This window comes from Ceratotherium simum, chromosome 26 (assembly GCF_057802395.1).
Source record: "Ceratotherium simum simum isolate JZ-2026a chromosome 26, ASM5780239v1, whole genome shotgun sequence".
NCBI classification, from domain to species: domain Eukaryota; kingdom Metazoa; phylum Chordata; class Mammalia; order Perissodactyla; family Rhinocerotidae; genus Ceratotherium; species Ceratotherium simum.
Genome location: NC_141925.1, coordinates 1,995,079 through 2,013,493, shown reverse-complemented (window position 1 = coordinate 2,013,493; position 18,415 = coordinate 1,995,079). Strand labels below are relative to the sequence as shown.

The 18,415-nt window shown below is 60.0% G+C and overlaps 1 protein-coding gene across 14 annotated transcripts in view; it reads right to left on the bottom strand.

The window, feature by feature from the left end:
- The window catches only part of TSC2 (TSC complex subunit 2), a 39,190-nt gene that overhangs the window by 1,717 nt on the left and 19,058 nt on the right, over window positions 1-18,415 (bottom strand). For 3 of the 14 annotated variants that reach the window (XM_004438171.3, XM_087449412.1, XM_087449421.1), the window contains 21 exons: window positions 18,262-18,368; window positions 17,860-18,010; window positions 16,358-16,480; window positions 15,670-15,804; window positions 14,021-14,210; window positions 12,597-12,690; window positions 12,308-12,410; window positions 11,882-11,976; window positions 10,495-10,623; window positions 8,921-9,085; window positions 8,488-8,640; window positions 8,235-8,347; window positions 7,496-7,711; window positions 5,934-6,137; window positions 5,139-5,207; window positions 3,700-3,827; window positions 2,710-3,209; window positions 2,370-2,445; window positions 2,023-2,109; window positions 973-1,159; window positions 438-577 (listed from right to left, as the gene is read on the bottom strand). In XM_004438171.3, coding sequence (XP_004438228.2) covers window positions 438-577; window positions 973-1,159; window positions 2,023-2,109; window positions 2,370-2,445; window positions 2,710-3,209; window positions 3,700-3,827; window positions 5,139-5,207; window positions 5,934-6,137; window positions 7,496-7,711; window positions 8,235-8,347; window positions 8,488-8,640; window positions 8,921-9,085; window positions 10,495-10,623; window positions 11,882-11,976; window positions 12,308-12,410; window positions 12,597-12,690; window positions 14,021-14,210; window positions 15,670-15,804; window positions 16,358-16,480; window positions 17,860-18,010; window positions 18,262-18,368 — 3,165 coding nt within the window. The remainder of the gene's footprint in view (window positions 1-437; window positions 578-972; window positions 1,160-2,022; window positions 2,110-2,369; window positions 2,446-2,709; window positions 3,210-3,699; window positions 3,828-5,138; window positions 5,208-5,933; window positions 6,138-7,495; window positions 7,712-8,234; window positions 8,348-8,487; window positions 8,641-8,920; window positions 9,086-10,494; window positions 10,624-11,881; window positions 11,977-12,307; window positions 12,411-12,596; window positions 12,691-14,020; window positions 14,211-15,669; window positions 15,805-16,357; window positions 16,481-17,859; window positions 18,011-18,261; window positions 18,369-18,415) is intronic. The other 11 variants (XM_087449409.1, XM_087449415.1, XM_087449417.1 and 8 more) reach the window with 8 other exon arrangements.

The window sequence follows — 18,415 nt, the reverse complement described above, 5'->3', positions numbered from 1 at the left end:
CCCATGGAACCTTAAGCCCCAGTGTCCTCATCTAGAAACGGCCTCCCCAAATCGCTGTGATGATACGAGGGAGGGACTGGGGAGGAGGGCTCAGAGCCATTAGGAGCAGACACTAAGCACCTACCACGCGCCACGCAGCCTAAGCGCCTGTACACGTTAATCCGATCATTCCTCACCAAGACCACAGTGCAGGCCCGCGGGCTCCATGAGGAAACTGACGGGGCTCTCACGCTCCTCGTTAACGAAGGGGACACAGGCTCAGAGGGGGGGACACTGGAGTGGATCAGCACTCCCACTTGTCACCACGCTGACCCTCACGGCCCTCACTGCCGCCACTCAACACACAAGTGGGCACGTCCTCAGAGAGGCGTGACCTCAAGCCAGGGTGCCCGGGGGCCCAGACCCACAGCCGCCCACCCTGAGGGCCCCTTGCTCACTTTGATGGTGCCCAGCTTGAAGTCCTCGCCAGAGTCGTTGTAGACAATGGACACGAAGTCATTGCCCAGGTGGCGCTTCTTGTCGCAACGGTGCTTGTCCACGTCCTTGGTGGGCATCAGGGTGGCGATGTGGAAGACAGCTGTGAGGCAGAGCAGGGCCGGGCTGAGCGGGGCTGGGCACAGCCCCAGGCAGGGTACTACCAAGGGCATCTCGGGCTGGCGTTGGTGGGGTCAAGGTCAGGTGGCAGCGGTCAAGGCCCTCTGAGCCTCTCGCCAGGAGTGCCTCTTGATTTCTGCAGAGGCTCAAGGCCCTGCAGGAGCCATGTCCTCTGGCACCCAGCCAACGGTACTTGGCTCCTCTCCCGCAGGGCAGAGCTTCTGGAAGCAGAGCTGCCAGCTCAATCACTGCCTCAACGCCCAGGCTGGCGAACTCAGGCTGTTCACCAGTGCTGCTGGAGAACCACCTCTGCTGCTCCCCCAGGGTGGGCCAACAGAGATGGGGTGGGGAGGGCACATGCCACGGGAATTCACACACCTTGCATGATGTCGTCGTGCCAGCAGTAGGTGAACTGGCCGTCCTCGCCACACACATCCAGGCCACCCAGGTACACCTTATCTGGTTGGCAGTCCTTGAGCTCGATGAGCTTGCCCAGGCCCGTCAGGAACTCTGTGTACCTGTAGGAGCCGTGCTCGTTGGACAGGATGGCGAGCTCACTGGTGCTCTGTGGAGAGAGAGGAGGAGCATAGCATGGTGGCACCTGCTCCCAGGCCACCCCTAGCTGCCCCCTACCCTCCTAAAGGCCCTGAGGGCTGCGCTTCTGCCACCCACCCTGACTCAGCGCAAGGTGACCTCATTCCAGCAGTTGCCCAGGTGTGTCACCCTTGACTTCCCCTTTCTCTATTGGTCCACCAGCAAATGTGCTCAGCTCCATCTTCAAATGCACCGACCCCAGCATTCCTCAGCACCTGCCGCCCTCACCCCTCAAGCCTGTCCCTCTCTCACCTGGACCATCACCACCCACTTCTACTTCTCCACACAGCAGCCCTCCCACCTCACTGGGATCGGAAGTGCAGTCTGACAGCGGCCTACAAAGCCATCCATGATCAGCCCCTCCCCATTACTTCCCCGCCCCCACCTCTTATCCCCTGCCCAGTGTTAACGCCGCACTGCCCTTGAGCACACAAGGTTCCCACCCCAGGGCCTTTGTACCTGCTGCTGCTTCACAGGATCCTTCCCCACACACCAGCACGCATGCTCATCTCCCTCACTGCCTTCACATCTGCTCAGTGTCACATCCCTTGGATCGCCAATGTGAATAGTACCCTGCTCACACCTGCACAGTCTCCTTGGACCTGCCAACTTCTCCGCAGTCCTCAACGTTCTCTGACATACCATGCGCTCACACACTGACCTGTCCTTCTTGTTCCCGTGTCCCTGCCACAGAGCTCAACAAGCACTTGATGCTCTAGCAGCTCACGCAGTAGCTGAGCTCTGTGGAGGACGAGGGCCCAGACCCCAATCCCCGCCCCATGCAGGGCTCTGCCCTGACCCCCAGGCCAGCCCCTGCCAGCCCAGCAGCCTCACCTGGCCTTCTCCCACGTACAGGACAGCGATCTTGTGTGTGTCGTAGGATGGGATCTGGTCAAGGAGCTGCACGGATCGCTCGAAGGACTGTAGCCACAGATCCCTTTCTGAGCCCAGGGTGGAGGCTATCCCCTGCCGCCAGCCCTGCCTGACCAGCCCCAGCCAGACGCCTGTCCAGAAGGCTGTCCTCACCCAGGTAGATTACCGCAGGCTGCCACAGAGGCAGCAGAGGCTGGAGCCATCTGCAAGCCTGGACTACAGCCACCACTGCCCAGAGCTGAGGCATCCCACTGTGCCCCCCAACCCAGGCTCCAGGGGAACCTGCAGGGAAGAGAAGGCATGCTTACCTCATTAGGCAAAAGGATTGGCTTGTTGGACTCATCACCAAAGAAAGGCGAATGGTAGAGCTGCAGGAACACGAAGCTGCAGAGGGAGAGAGAGGGTGAGGGCCGGGCTTGGAGCTGTAGGCCCCAGGTTGGGGAAATAGCCAGTGTAGTCACAGCCCGTGTGGAGAACAGCAGGGCCTTAGCCCCATCACTGAAGCAACCGGCCCCTCCTGTGGCTCTGACCAGCCATGGGGCAGAGGACATGCAGACCCGCACCCCCACCTGCTCTGCCCGAACTGTTTAGGTGCCACGTCCCTGCAAAGAGTGTCCAGGAGCTCTAGCCCAGGAGGGCAAGGCTTACCTGGGGTTGATGCCCGGCACCTTCTCAGTATTAGAGGCCCCAGCTCTGCTCTTGAAGGCGTCCCTCTCCACCCTCTTGCCCCTCCGTGAAGGAGCCGAATCAGAGATGGTATAGCCTCGGGGCCGCAGGCCACTGGGGGAGCGGGGGCAGCCAGAAGGCAAGGGGCTCTCAGGCTGAGCAGGGCCCTGGCCTCGGCTCTCTTCACCTGGGGCTGACCAGGCAGTGCCTTCCCCGTCTAGGAGCCCTGACTGTGACCGGGCCTTGGTTTCAGGACTCAGCCGGCCAATGTCAGCCTTGTCCCCAGGGTCCCCGAGGATGTCCTGCAGGGTCTGCAGTTCAGGTGAGGAGCTGGACTTGCTCAGGGGCTGTGAGGGCTGGAAAGAGAGGTCCACAGAGGGCCGGGCTCCCTCAGAGGAGATGGCCCGCTCGATGGGGATCCCTCCAGCAGCCAACTCCTCTCCCCGGAATGACTTCTCCTCCTGGCTGGAGGTTGAAGACGACTGGAAAGAACATATCCAGAGAGACCTTCATCAGGAGGTGCCACTGAGCCCACCTGGGTCTACCTAGAGGTGAAGAGGCCCCACCTGTCCCCTAGCCCAGGGCCAGAGAGCCGCCCAGCACCAAGCTGATGACTCCATCCCCCACAGGACAGCACCCACCTGTGCCCCACGCTGAGCAGAGGAGCCAAGAGCCCCGCAAACCAGAGGATGCCAGAGGATGCAAGCTACCCTTAGATGGACCAATGGGAAACCCCAGCATGTCCATGCAGGAGGGACTTGGAACCACCAGCCTTTTTGAGATGAGAAAGAGGGAGCAAAAGACCTGCCCACATTCAGAACAAGCCAGTGCTGTTCCATAAAGCCTGGAGCGAAGGCCCTGCCCCTCTGCCTGACTCAGCCCCCACCTCTCAGTCCGCCCACCCCTCCTCCCCCTGCCACTGGCAGTACCCACAGGGCCTCTCAGCTGGCTCTGGCTCCCAGCTGCACTCACCCTGCTGTAAGCTTCAGTGTGCTGACAGCGCTTGTCTGTGCCTAGTGTTGCCTCGAAGTCCTCTAACTCGGGGGGCTCCACTGGCAAATGAGCCTCGCCTGGACTTTCCTCCAGAACCACCGCCGAGTCTGGGAGGACACAGACGGGGCTGCTGGGTGATGGCCCGGCCCCCCGGGAGCTCACATGGCCTCAGAGGTACCAGCCTTTCTTTCCCCCACAAAAGGGCACAGCGGCTCCCCAAAGAGCCTCCCCTAAGGCTCTCCTTGCCTGTAGCTCTAAGCCGCCCCCACCTATCGAGCCAGCTGGAGAAGGGGGCTCCGAGGGGCCTGGGCGTGAGCCCTGACACAGAGTGTCTCCTACACCAGCTCCCGGAGGTTGGGACGAGGGAGCATCTGGCTCCTCTAGTCCCCACCCGACCATCCCAGTGTCCACAGAAGCCACCTCTGCTCCTCAGCAAGGTAGACAGGCAAAGGGAGGACAGACCCCCACGAGGAAGGAGCCCCTGCCTGAGACCAGGCCTCAGCTCAGGAGCAGCAGCACACCCAGACCAGCCCCCGACAATGGGGCAGGAGGCCAGAGTTCCTCCTTGACTGGACCAAGGAGAAGACTGACATGGGAGAAGTCCCTGTGTGCAAACACGGACTTGGGAGCCCGTTCAGGAAAGTGGAGGCTCGCCTTCTGAGTCCAAGCCAAACCCGGAGCTGAGTGCACTAAGGAGACAGCACGACACCCCAAAGCAGCAGTTCCTATGCCAGCATGGGGGCAGGGGCGGAGTGAGAAGAAGCAACCGAGGGTTAGCGCAGCCCGCGCTCGCCCCGCACACGGCCCCTGCACACGTGCAGTCTGTTAGCTGCCCACCAGAACCCGTCTGCACACCGCCCTTTCCTAACTTGCTCCTGCCAACACATGGGGACCCAGGTGGGCTGGAGTGCCACGCAGGTCAAACTCTCCCTGCCAGGGCCTGGGGGCAACGGGCCAGAGACTGGTCTGCAGGGCCCTCGACCAGCACATGATGAAAGACAGACACAGCCCAATGTGTGGGTTCACAAAGCCAATCAGACCATTAGAGGCCAGGGCCAAGTCAGCTTGGCTGAGCCCCAGGGCCAGGCTTGTCCCCAAAGAGCTGTCCCCTGTGGGCATCTGCAGCTCAGCTGCCCGATGTCACCTCCTCAGGCCTGGAGAAGGGGCTGGGAGGGCCCATCCGGCTTGGGAACAGAGCTCAGCCACAAAGGCGCGAGGCAGCGGGGTTCCCGCCGGGAAAGCAAAGGCATTCTGCACAGACGTCCTCATGCGAGTCAGGGCCCTGCTCCCGGAGGGCGATGAAAGGCTCAGACGGGATCATGGAGGGATGACCAGATGAGGGCGATGAAAACAGCATCTACGAGGCAGAGCACTGCTCTGCAGCAAACACCGCTTTCCTTATAGAGACGTATGAATACCTGCCCAGGAAATGCTCCTGTGCAGCTTTCCTTGGCAACTGGACTGGTACAGGGAGGAGAAAGAGGCCACTGCAAGGAAACCGTGAGCGGCCAGTCAGCAGAAGGAGAGACTACGGACAGGTCGAGCAGAGAGGGCAGCACCGCTAGTCCTGCACAGCCCCTGAGCCTGGAGAGAGAGAGGGGAAGGCCAGCAGCAGCCGGCCACCAGGGCACGTCGTGGCGCACGCGGGGTCCCAGGTCTTCAAGCTGCCTGAGCGGACGTCTGGGGAGGGGAGTGTGTCCCTCCTCCTCACGAACAGAGGTCCTCAGCCTCTAAGTGCCATCTGTGGCCACAGGGACAGCCAGAGAGCGGCCTAGAAGGACAGCACCAACCCAGCCTGGCAGAGGCATGAGAGCGCGCAAGCAGACTCAGGCTGTGTGCTCGGCGCATCCAGATCCAAACCCAAGCAGATGTGCAGCCGCCTCCTGGAGTCCCGCACACAGGCACCCCGAGGAGAGTGCAGGGCAAAGGCTTCGCGTGGCTCTGCGACATCTACCCTGTGAGAGAGGCCAGCTGAGAGGAGCCTCAAGCCTGCCCCTCCACAGGGACTGCGTCTCCAAAGAAGAAGGTCCCTTCTGCAGGAGTGGGCCCTGCTCCCAAATGTCAGGGTCCAGAGCTCGGGCATCCTCCCACAGGCCAGCCTCCTCCCAATGCCCAAGGCTGGCAGTGCCAAGGAAGGCTCAGGTGCATCCCCACAGTGGGGGGACCACGCTGCCACGAGACAGTGTGTACCACGTGCCAGGGCCAGCACTCACCTGTGTTAGAACGTGGGGGTGGGGGAGGCTTGGCTGAACCGGCTGCCGGCACCGACAGCGACTTGTACAGGGCTGTGTCGCGGCGCTCCTTGAAGCGCTCTGCGGCCATCAGGGCGTTGGACAGCTCCTGCAGAGGCATGTTGTTGATGTCCGAGGAGAAGGGGCTGAGCGGGTTCTCCAGGCTCATCAGCCAGCTGGTGTTCCCTGGGGAAGGCGGCAGCAACCCTCAGGCCTCAGGTCCAATGCATCCGACCAGCCACCCCCTCCTGACCCTCCCCGAGCAGCCCCTGGTGCACCATCCTCAAGGGCATGTGCCTGGGGCCTGCAGAGCTCCTTGTACTCAACCAGGACGTGATGGCAAGGAGGGAACCAGGCTCCACTCAAGGCACACCCCTGGCCTTGGCCTGATGCTCCCACCTCCAGGTCCCCTAGGCACCATGATCGAGGGGCCCTCAGCTCACAGCACTCTGTTGCCCCAGGTCAGCTCCCGCACACAGGCCAGGCTTGCGGCCACACTGGGGGCCACAGAGGCATCTCAAAGCAGCAGACTCCTCCCCACAAAGGCACCTGGGCAGAGCACAGCTAGGGAGGCTTCTGGGCTCTGTCCCCCTGCCCACAAGGCCCAGGGCCGATGCTTTGACTCAACCCTCCTCACTGAGCATTCCTCACATCCTGAGCGTCTCACCTGACCCCGACTGCCTCGTCCTGCCCTGCCTGGGCCTTCTCACCTGGCCTCCTGCCTCCGCCTTGCCCTCTCCCCGACAGGAACCAGGTGGACTGGGCTAAAACACACACGAGGAGCCTCTTCTGCTCCCCCAACGGCCTCGCAGCCAGGCACTCAGGCCTCCACGGGCCAGCACCCCGGTTCCTCTCCTTTTAGCACTTAGCCACCACTCATCCCACAACACCCAATGTGCCTCCCAAGCCCTGGTCCTTGGGTTAAGTTCTTCCTTTTGCCTGAAATATCCATTACGGGCTGAGTTGTGTCCCCCAAAATTCACACATTGAAGCCCTAGTCCCCCAGGACCTCAGAATGTGACTGTATTTGGAGATGGTATCTTTAAAGAGGTGATTAAGGTAAAATAAGGTCATTAGAGTGGGCCCTAATCCAATATGACTGGTGTCTTCATAGAAGTGATTAGGACATAAAAGCAAAGGGAGGACCGTGTGCGGACACAGGGAGGAGACGGCCGTGTACACACCAAGGACAGAAGACTCAGAGGAAACCAGCCCTGCTGACACCCTGGCCTCAGACTTCCAGCCTCCAGGATGGGGAGGGAATATATTTGCGTGGTTTAAACCACCGGATCTGTGTTGCTTTGTCGTGGCGGCCTGAGCAGACAGGTGCAGGCCCTCTCCCCACTTAGCCACCTGGATCTCCCTGCCACCATTCACCTCTGGGGAATTAGCTCAAAAGTCACCTCCCAAATGCTCCTGTGGCCCACTCTGCTCGCCACTTGCTCCTGTGTGTCCAGAGCCCTTATGGGAACCTGTCCCACACTTACTATGTGGTGACAGAGGCCCAGGCCAGCTGAGCACAGGGCCGCCCCCTCCGTCAGTACCTGTGGGCCTCCGGACCAAGATCTCGGCCCAGCCCTGGGTCAGCAGGGGAACATAGGCTGCCAGGTTTGTCTTTTCCTTCTGCGCCGGGAGCTGGGTGCCAGCTGAGGCTTTCTCAGGCTTGCTGGCTGGTACAGTCTGTGGTCCTGGAGAAGTGAGGCCACCTGGGAAGTGGGAGGCTGGAGCGTCCAGGGCACCAACACGAAGGCCGTGGCCCCCTAAGGAGGAGGAGGGTGGGAGAGCTAGTGATCACCACTTGCTCAGTGCAAAGCCACCAACACAGACCTGGCTGCTCCACCCAGGGCCCAGCTGGTCAAGAAGCCCCAGGCCAGTGCCCCGAGGCAGCTCAGCCCTCCCTGGGCATGGCCCTCAGTGGACAAAGGGCAGCAGGAAGGGGCCCCAGCACCCGCCCCACAGTCAGCCCATGGCTCATTCCCACTGCAGCAGAGAATATCTCCAGGGGTGAGCTGGGCTGAAGGCCAGCGCTGCTGAGGGCTTGTAGGAAACATCGGCCCCGAGAACAGATCCTCAGCAGCAAGGGGGACCTCACGCCACAGCTGTGCAGAAGGTGCACCCCCAACACCCTGTGATGAGAGAGCTCAAAGAGACAGCACCTCAGTTATCCAGGAACTGGGCTAGCCCTGAAGCCAACCACCTCATCCCTGAGCTCCCAGGGGCCTTCCTGAGCACAGGAACCCAAAGAGGCACGTGTGAGGGAGGCAGGGTAGGGCAGAGGCTCACCAGACATGGAGCGGACCCGGTCTCGGGCCCCACGGCACACCTGCTGCCCAGCCTGGGACTCCAGCTTGGCTGGCGCCTCCTTTGTCTGTCTCACATGCACACTTGGGTCAGAGCTGAAGACAGAAGGGCCCACATAGAGCATGACCAAGGTGCCCCATGGGCTCCAGGCCAGCACAGCACTGTCCCAGACAGGCCTGGGCTCAGGACAGCCACTGTGGAGTCTGGGCAGGCAGGGGATGGAAGCTGTAGTCACCTCAACTCCGGTCCACCTTGCAGCTCTCCTGAGTCCAGGCCCAGCAGTGATCGGGTCCCAGTCCCCACGCTCGTTGTCACAGTGACAAGCTTGTTCCCAACCAGCCAGGTTTTGGTCCTGCCACCAGCCAGGAGGAACTCTCCCACGGGGGACCTGAAAGCACAGGACCGTCGGCCAACATCTTGCCCGGTGAGGGCTCTGGATAGGCGTCTTGGCTTCCAAAGGCCCTAACCACAGCATGCAGTGGGCCCTCAGCCCCAGAGGAGCAGGGGCCTCAGGTGTGCAGAGCTGCCCGGCTGGGGGCCGGCCTGCAGGAAGGAGCCCTGCACACTGCTCCTGCTGCCACTGCTCTGACCAAGTACAGTCACAGAAGAAAAGCTGGGCCCTGTGCCTCCTGCCCTTCCCTGGCCCGGCCCTGGAGCTTGGCCCGCACCTCTTGGGGACCGCCGTGAAGTTAGAGAACACGTATCTGGCCATCATGTCCAGACACGTTTCTGTGAGCTCCAAGTGGAGATTTTTCAAGTTGTCATCAGCCTGGGCCATTGAGTTCTCATCTGCAGACCCCAAGCTGGCGCTCGTGAGGGATGTCTGGATCCTGCTGGAGGGAGGGGACACGGAGAGGTCAGGGCACCGGCCGGGGACGAGTCATCTACCACCGAGGGCCAAAGCTCGAGGCATGCATGTGCTGAGAGGGCTGCCCTCAGGAAGACCCCGCCAGGGTGTGCGGCCAGTTGACCACAGCTTGGCAAACTGAGTGGACACACCATCCCAGAGAGAGGAGGGGCGGGGGCTCAGAGAGAGACCTAAGCCTGCTTGTCAGAGTAGAGGCTAAGGAGACAAGAGAGACGGGACAGCCCCTCACCAAAGCACAGAAAAGTTAGGGGATGACTTCGTGGCAGAACAGTTTAGTCATGCAGAGACACAAAGACCATGGGACACACGCAAAAAGATTGCATTCTGCCCACAGGGCCAGCTCCCGTCAAGGACAGGGAGGGTCTGGGCTTCGTGTATGGCTCTTCAATGTCACCCTCGGGACCCCTGGGCTCCACACGCACCCCAGTGACCAAGAGGGGCAAGTTTAATTCTGACACAAGTTTAACGGCCCCTCTGCCATCTTTTGCTCATAATAAAGAATGTGCTAGAAAAGAACTGAGAGGGAAGCCTCACTGACCACCCCCCTCCCCCCGTCAAATCCCACTCAGCAGAGGCCAGTCCAAGGCTGGAGCCCAAGCCACACCAGCGAGGAGGTGAGTCACCAAGCTGTGCAACGCCGAAGCCTGAAGGGGCTTCCAGGGGAGGAGACAGGTACCCCCTGCTCAGTGCAGCCTGGCCTGGTCAGCACAAAGCAGTGACCCGAGAGTCCATACCTGCACCTGGACACAGCAGGGAGAAGTGACTAGGGCCACACCGCTCAGAGTCAAGGCCTCCCCAGCCTGGCTCCTCGCAGGCTGGCCCCGGCACCACTGCCCTCCACAAAAGCCCCCTTTCCCTTTCAGTTACAACAGAAAGCAAACCTCTTCTAGAAGAAAGCTCAAGACGAAAGTCCACTCAAGAGGATACAAAAAGCCAAACCCTAGAGCGATCCCACCCAACCTGCGTGGGTGCTGCTTTAACATGCAAAGGCCCTGGCCTCCAGGGACAGGCCTGCAGGTGGCTGCCACCGAACGCCTGACTTCCTCAGAGCGGCCACCCTGGTTCAGGCTCCCAGGCTGGCCTTTGAGGACACTGTGCAGCCAGCCCGGGCTCATACGAGGCTTGGGGACAGAATGCAACCTTTCCACCCCTCACTGCCAGGCTCCCCTAGACCAAGGGCTCAGCAGGACAGGCCCCTGTGGCCCAAGGGCTGCCACTCGGGCTTTCCTCCAGCTCCAGCAAGGGAGGGCATGGGCAGGCGACGAGGTCATGCAAGCAGCCCCATGCACCGCCACCCGGGTGTTCCCGCCTGGCAGCGCCACTTCACGGGCCAAGCTCCAGGGTCTGAGCCCCCCGCCCAACAAAGCCCACTACCTGCGGACCACATGTTCAGACACACTGATGCTGCGGCACCGGAAGGCATCGGCTGCAGAGCTCTCCTTGAATTCTTTCACAGGTGGAGAGTTATTCAAGCCTTGTTTGGGGGGTCTGGCTATCCTCAAACTACCAGGTGAGGAAGGAAGGCCCAAGCCCCAGAGAGCCCAGCTCCCGGGAGGGGAGAACAAGCCATTGGAGGGATGAGGAGGAAGGGTCACAGGCCACAGGGTCAGGATGGAGAGCCCGCGGGTGAGATGAACAAAAAACCATGCCAGAGGCCAGTTAGCAGGGGAAGAAACAGAAAACAAAAACGCATGAAAATACAGCTTGTAAACATGACCAAGAAAAAGTAAGGTTTCACGCATGATACCAAAACAAAGACCATTAGTGCAAATTAAACGTGTGTGGATCACGCCACACGGCAGATTCCAGGCTGTGCTGACCAGGCGTCCCGCCCACCCCACAGAAGGCCAGCACCACCAGCTCAGGGACCAGGAGGCCCTGAGGCCCTGAAGGTCTTTGTTCAAAGCGGCCAGTTCTTAGCTCGAAGCCCCTGGTCCCCAGCCACCAGGGGCTTGAGAGAACATCTTTTGATTTTAGGTCACACTGACCCGGTCATTCTGGAAAATGCCGTATTCCCACCTAGGGAAGAGCCAAAAAGCTTGGGCAGGAAGGGAGGGGACAGGAAGGCAGGCAGCCATTCACATGAAATGCAAACAATAACACAAGGCCTAGCACTGCTCTTTTTCAGATTTGGCAAAAGCGGCTGTGATGGTAAGGAAGAGCGTGTCCTCTAATTAGCGATGGGCTGGGGAGTGAGCTCTAGAGGAAGGGGCAACTCTGGCCCGAGGCTGGGCTAACCACAGAGGCCAAGGGCCATGTGGGGAAGGCGTCTGCAGGCCCTGGGGCTCCTCCTCATCCAGGCCAGGTGTTTGGCTTCTCAGGAGTCACAGCTGCCCCGATACCCTCTGCTCATTCAGTGGAGTCAGGCCCAGACCCAGACACCCTACAGCTGGCACTCTGACCCCCAACTCAGTGCATGTGCACTCGCCACCCAGGCAGGCCAGGACTGGCCACGACCCAGCCCGCAGGCTCCATAACGCTACAGGCCACAGTAGCCTGCTTGGTGAGGAGCAGCGCTGGGCTCTCCAGCCAAGTGTAGGGCATTAGCAGCCTGCATAGGCTCTGCCTCGCAACCCCAAGGCATCTTGGTGCTCAGCATGACCTGCACGGGGGCACACCCTCAGCCACGGCCCGTTTCCACTAACTAGCCTAGGAGCAGGTCAGCCCCAGGCCCTGTATGCATCATGCTGGTCACAGGTCAGAGCCCACAGACCTGCCCCCCACACTCTGACACCAGACGTGCCCACGGCAGGCCCCGCACCTCTTGGGCCTCTCGTTGAGACTGGTGCTCCGTGCTCTGAAGCTGTCCTTCTCAGGGGTGTCATCAAAAGACAGGAGGACATTGGAGCGTAGGCCCTGGCAGAGTGGAGTAGACCTGAGCCAAGGCCAAGGGGAACAAGCCCTCGAGTCCCCCGCATGCTTCTTCCCTCGGCACCTGTCAGCCCCACTCAGGTAGACGGAGCCTGGGACAAGCTGCAGGCCCAGGACAAAGGCTGCAGCGCCTGCCCCCACATGCCACAGCAAGTCCTGTCCCAGCGGGCCAGGCTCAGGAGAGGCCCTGGGCTCTGCGAGCACAGCACCAATGACACCCCACCTCCCTCCCCAGCCCCTCTCCCTGCTCCCCACCAACAGCCAGTGGCAAGGCAGGTCCCAGCCCTCACAGGGGATGCAGCCTCCACTAGCTTACCTTAGTGATATAAGGAACAAAATCTTTCCGGAAGGGCAGGCGGCACCTAATGAACCACATGGCTATGACGTGGTGGGCCAGGCACACGATGTACTGGTTAAACCTGTGATGAGAAGAGAAGTGCTGGAGTTCCATCCTGGCACATGAGGGAAATGTGCCAGGAGCTGGACATTCAAATCAAAGTTCTAGAACAGGCCACAGGTCGATTCTAGGGCACAGAGGCCTCAGGCTGGCCTGGGCCATGACAGGAGAGGCAGGACCTCCCAGGGGACACGCGGGCAGCACTTACTTGGAGGGATTGGTATACGGCAGGGAGATGGCGAATACACTCGCATACTGCTCTGCTGCGAAGTTCCTGTAGAGGTGAGGCAGCCTGGCCAGAGCTGCGACACAAGGAGATAGCCAGTAAGGGAGCCGAGGCTAGCTCAGCCAACAGAGGCCCACAGCCGTGGCAGGGGCTGCTGTCGCCAGGGTCCTGGGCTGCGTTTCTGAAATCCAGTGCAGCCACCCTGACCCAAGAGGGCTGCAAAGGAGTGAAAGTTGCAGCCCACCCAAACATGACCTTCCCCTGACCCTTGGCCTCAGCTCTCTATTCCAAGGGCTGGCAAACTATGGTCCCCAGCGCAAATCCAGCTGGTGGCCTGCATCTGTATGACTCACAAGCTAAGAATGATTTTTATATTTTCAAAAAGAAGAGTATGCAGCAGTACATGGCCCTTCACAGAAGTGCTGGCCCTGCTCTGCTCCTGTTGTCCACACACCTGAGGGCCTGCTGAGAGCCAGACACACACTACGGTACTGGGAATGGAGGGGCAAGCAAGGCACCCTGAGCTCCTGGAAGTCACAATCTAAGGGGTGAGTCAGCAGAGCCCCTCTAAATTGTGGTGTGTGTGTTGAGGGGATAAACAGGAGGCTGTGAGAACCAGGCTGAGTGTAGGGACTGACGTCAGCTGACGGGAGGATTCTGTGCCATTTAAACTGACACTGAGAGGGGCTGGCCCCATGGCTTAGCGGTTAAGTGCGTGCACTCCGCTGCTGGCGGCCCGGGTTCGGATCCCGGGCGTGCACCCAAGTACCGCTTCTCCGGCCATGCTGAGGCCGCGTCCCACATACAGCAACTAGAAGGCTGCGCAACTATGACATACAACTATCTACTGCGGCTTTGGGGGGGAAAAAAATTTAAAAAAAAGATATCAAAAGAAATAAACTGACACTGAGAGGGGCCAGCCCCGTGGCTTAGCGGTTAAGTGCGCGCACTCCGCTGCTGGCAGCCCGGGTTCGGATCCCGGGCGTGCACCGACGCACCACTTCTCCGGCCATGCTGAGGCTGCGTCTCACATACGGCAACTAGAAGGATGTGCAGCTATGACATACAACTATCTACTGGGGCTTTGGGGGAAATAAATAAATAAATAAAAAATTTAAACTGACACTGAGGAAAGAAGCCAGCCATTCAAAGGCCAGAAAGGAAAGCATTCAAGGCACAGGGGCAGGAGGTGAAAAGGCCCTGAGGCAGCAGAGGGTAGCACATCCCACGTGCCCCGTGGAGGATAGTGCACCTACATGTAGCCAGAGAGGTACCAAGGTGAGGTAAGTCAGCAGAGTTATTTTGGGCAAGGCACAGCTCCAAACTCAAGGGTACACCCCACACTCACATACACACACACACGCTTGCACATATACACACACACACAGAGAGCCCCGGACACTTACTTGACAGGAACTCGAGCAGTGGAATGGCCATGCTGGCTGTGGCCGAGATGTGCGTGAGCTTCACGACCAGGACAGGCAGTGCCTTGATGATGATGTCAGGCATCTCCACGCTGCAGATGGCCAGGGCGACCACGCACTGGCTGGCGCAGCGGTAGATGAGGCCTTGCTCCAGGCAGTACACCATCTCCCGCTGTAGGACAGCCCGAGGCCTTAGACCCCACCCACTGAGGCCACGTCCCCTGCACCACCCGCAGACAACCGTTCTGGTGAGCCAAGCCTCATCTCCCTTCACCCCAGTCTAGAATGTTCTACAGAGGAGAAGGCCAAGGCTTAGGAAGGTGAAGTGCCTGGTCCCAGGTCCCTGAGGGCCTAAGTGGCAGTGTCACCAGCAGCTGACCCCACCTGAGCCAACTGGACAGCACAGCTGCTCCAGTCAGGTGCTTCCTGACACCTCCCCACTGGCCAACACCGGCAGGGCCCTGGCTCCCAGCCCACCCTGGAGCCAGGACATGCTGGGCCCATCACTCCCATGGTTCTGGGACCCCCAACTGGTTGGCGTATTACAAGGGGAGACTCTGCCTGACACAGCAAGGCCACCAGGCCCAGACTGACCCTGGGCAGCGTCCTCTGTGAAGATGGCGCAGCTGTGCCCAGCAGGAGACAAGTGCCGGCTCAGGCCCCAGCCCCAGGGCAAACTGCCTGGTAGCTCAAGGCCCCATGGATAATTTTGATTTCCTGCAGCTGGCCTCAACTCTCAGAAACACTTCAGGGCTCAAGGGTTCTTGGGAAAACTTGAGCCCAGCAGGGCCAGCTGCACCTGTGAGACACGGCCAAGCCACACAGAAGGGGCTGGAGCTCACCCTCTCCCCAGGAGTCAGGGTGGGGAGCTGGGCAGGGAGGGAAGGGGATGGGGAGTTGAGTGTGAGCACCCGACAGTGCTGTGATTAGGAGCGCAGAGCCAGGCCTCAGACAGGCCCCTCTCCTTGTAGGCTGTGACCTTGAGCAGGCGACCCGGCCTAAGACTTCAGTGCCCTCATCGAAGAAGGCAGAGTGACAAAGAGAGGTGCCGGAATGTAAAGGAGATGGTAAACATGAAGGCCTGGCATGGGCCTCGCCTAGCAGCGCACAATCAAGGAGACAGCACTGCTTTTCGCATCTGATGATAGACGTGGAGGGAGATGGAAGTCGGGGGCAGGGGGCCTTGGCCCAGCTGCCCTGCCTCTCAAAACGGGCCCACTCCGCTGAGCAGCCTGGCCACCTGTCTAAAGCTGTAGCAAGAACAAGCCAGGCAGTGCTCCTCAGAAAAAAAAGATGCTGCTGTGTGTGTGTGGAAGCCGGGGGTACATTCAAATGCTGCACTAAGCCCACACCCCCTAGAAGAGAACTCAGGAGTGCCAGTGGATTCAGATGTCTGCCCAGGCTGGGCCAGCCGGCAGGGGTCTGTCCCTGCCTGTGTGTTCGAGGCTGGGCCAGCCGGCAGGGGTCCGGCAGCCACATGCGGAAGCAAAGCCAGCTCTCCTCACCCTGGCCCAGCAGCCACCCAAGTTATGAGGAAAACGTTGGGCCCATTTGGCTGAAGCAAACATCCTGGGGACCAGGCTTCAAATGCCAGGCACCACAGAGCTCAACCGTCCTCTCCCATCTCATACCTGTCTGGTTTTGTCCAGGTAGTTATGGTAAGAGATCAGCGCTGTCAGCACGGGAACCACAGCCAAATGCAGGTCAGTTCTGGAGAACCCTTCTGGGGTGCCTCGGAGCCGCTCAAGGGTCTTGGGACCTGAAAGCTAACGACCAAGGCCCAAACGTGAGGCCCTGCCCAGTGGCTGGGTCAACTGCTGGGTGATCAGAGGGTGCTAAGGTGGCCCCAGGTACTAGGCCCAGCAGGACGAGGGGTCAAGAGCCCAGGGGGCCTTCCTACTTCCTTTTCTAGCCAAGGGTCTACCTTTTCAGAGAAGTCGGGGGGCACCTACCATGATATGCTAGGGAGAGAGACAGGAGATGTGATGCACGCATCACAGGAGCCCCAGTGAGGACAAGAAGGGAGAGGAGACAGCACGCTTAGTACTGCGAGTTCAAGCTCTTCACTGGGACACCCGATTTCCTGCCCCATAAGCTGGGAATGGAAGGACAGGGGTCCCAGAGGCACGCTCTACAGTCCAGACAGGGCGGCATCTTAAAGAAATGGCCTCTCATGTTTTACCAGTTTGCCTCCCAGGGCCTCGCAGTCCTTGGGAGAGGGAAGAACTATGCTGCGGCCTCTCTCATAACACCAGACCCCCAGACCCCTATGAACAACACAGGAAGTGGCAGCACAGGGCCCGACACGGAAGGCATTACCATGGAGCAGAGGGCGGAAGATAGCTGGTCAACGCTGCATGGAGAGGTGAAAATGAGGACCTTATAGCGCAGCGACTCGGGCAGCTTGCTGAGCACGAGCTTCAGCACCTTCCAGTCGGGCTCCTGCAGGAAGAGGGGTCAGTCAGGGGGAGGCCAGGGCTGTCTGGAGCCTGGAGAGGGAAGTCGGAGTTGCCGAGTCTGAAACTCTGAGTGAAGGTGGAGCTGGGAGCCTGGGGACACCCTCTCCTGTCTTCTGCACAAGCCTTCGCCCTCTGTCCACGCAACCTGCAGGAGCAGATGCCGCTCAGAGCAAGTCACCATTGGACGATGGCAGCTGCCCTCCAACCGCCTGGCTGAGTGGGAGGCCCAGCGCGGAGCTGACACCACCTCTCTCCTCTTAGCTGGACCTGGACCTTCCTCACACCCAGCTCCATCTCCCCACTCTCCCAACGGTGACCCAGGGACTGCTTGCCTAGGGCACTGTACCCAAGGGACCCTGACGGATGCCCACCCAGAGCACAATGAAGATGTAGCAGGAAAAAAACTATCATACTAGCTCAGAGGGAAAAGCAGCAGTATTCCTCAACAATCCATGAACTCAGACACCTGCCACAAGACCAAAGTGGACCCAGAGCTGCAGCAACAAAGACGACACGGTCGTGGCCCCACCAAAACTTCCCTGGTGAGCCCTCCCAACTTCCATTAGGGGCGACCACTGCCTGTAAGCTGCACCAATGGCCACAGGTCCCAAAAGCCTTTCCCCAGATCCCACCTGTGACACGGAGGCCTTGAGACTCTCACAGGACATCTCCAGTGGTCCGCTTTAGTGCCAACGTCTAGCACCCCCAGGGAACCTGGTCCTGCCTCTCCATCCAGCCCTGCTCCCCCGCCCATGGCCCTCAGGAGCTCCCCTGGCCCATTCCAGGCTGCACAGCCCTGCCCCGCGGCACACTGCTGACCAGTTCTCCTCTTTCTGGCCCCCGTCGAAGAACAGGCCTAAACTTTCCCACCTCCAGATCCTGGCCCCAGCTATATCTCCTGCCAATGGAACTGCACCTACCCTACTGCCAGGCTTGCTTATACTCTTGCCACTGGAATCTTCCCCCGTTTAAAGACCAACCTCACCTGCCTCTCCAGGTGCCCCCAATTAGATGTGACTGCACCCCGTTTCAGTCCCACAGAGCCCATCTACGCCTTCTTCTGAGGCAGGCCTTGTTCTGTGATTCCAGTTATTTGTCTATACATCTTAGCCTTGTACCAAAACGCTCTACCGGAGGCAGGAACGTCTCCTCCGCTCCACGCCTGGCTCCACATGATGTGCTGCACACAGCAAGTGCTCAACACATGGTGACAGAACTACAGGGAACCTGAGGACAAACAACCTGAAAACAAGCAACAAACCTCCCAAGGTCACTAACAGAAGGGAAGGAACCGTGTCCTCTAGGCAGCACCCATCGCTGCTCAGTCTGACCTAATGCAGCTCGAGGGCCCAGTCATCTCACCTGCTTCAAACACTGCAGCAGGACTCGGAAGAGCAGAGAGTAGGGCAGAGAGCCGGGCCGTGCAGCGGGGCCTGCAGGCACTGGGCCGGGCGGCCCAGTGGAAGGTGAGAGGGGGCCACCAGCCTTCTTCTCAGAGCCTCTCTCGGGCTCCCTGTGGAGGGAAGTCAAGTGGGAGAAGCACTGAGCCTGAAGCCCCTGCCCTACAGGGTCAGAACAGACATGGAACTCCAGCCCCGACCCCAGACTACCACCGGGATCCCTCTGGGACTGTCCCTCAGACACACTACCACCTCTAGGCAGAGAGCAGGTAGCTCCACCCACTCGCCCATGAATCTAATGCCCCAGAACCGGGGGAAACAAGGCTGACAGTGGCACTGGGGAAAGACCCCGTCCCACACATACATGTAGTCACAGAGGCAGTAGGGGCTGAACCTCACAACCCCGTCCTTGTTGGGCAGGCCAAGGCGGTGCAACGAGTCGGCCCGCAGCAACAGCAGGAAGTCGAAGGCCTGCAGAGAGCAGAAGGCACAATACACAGCACACGAACATGCGTGGC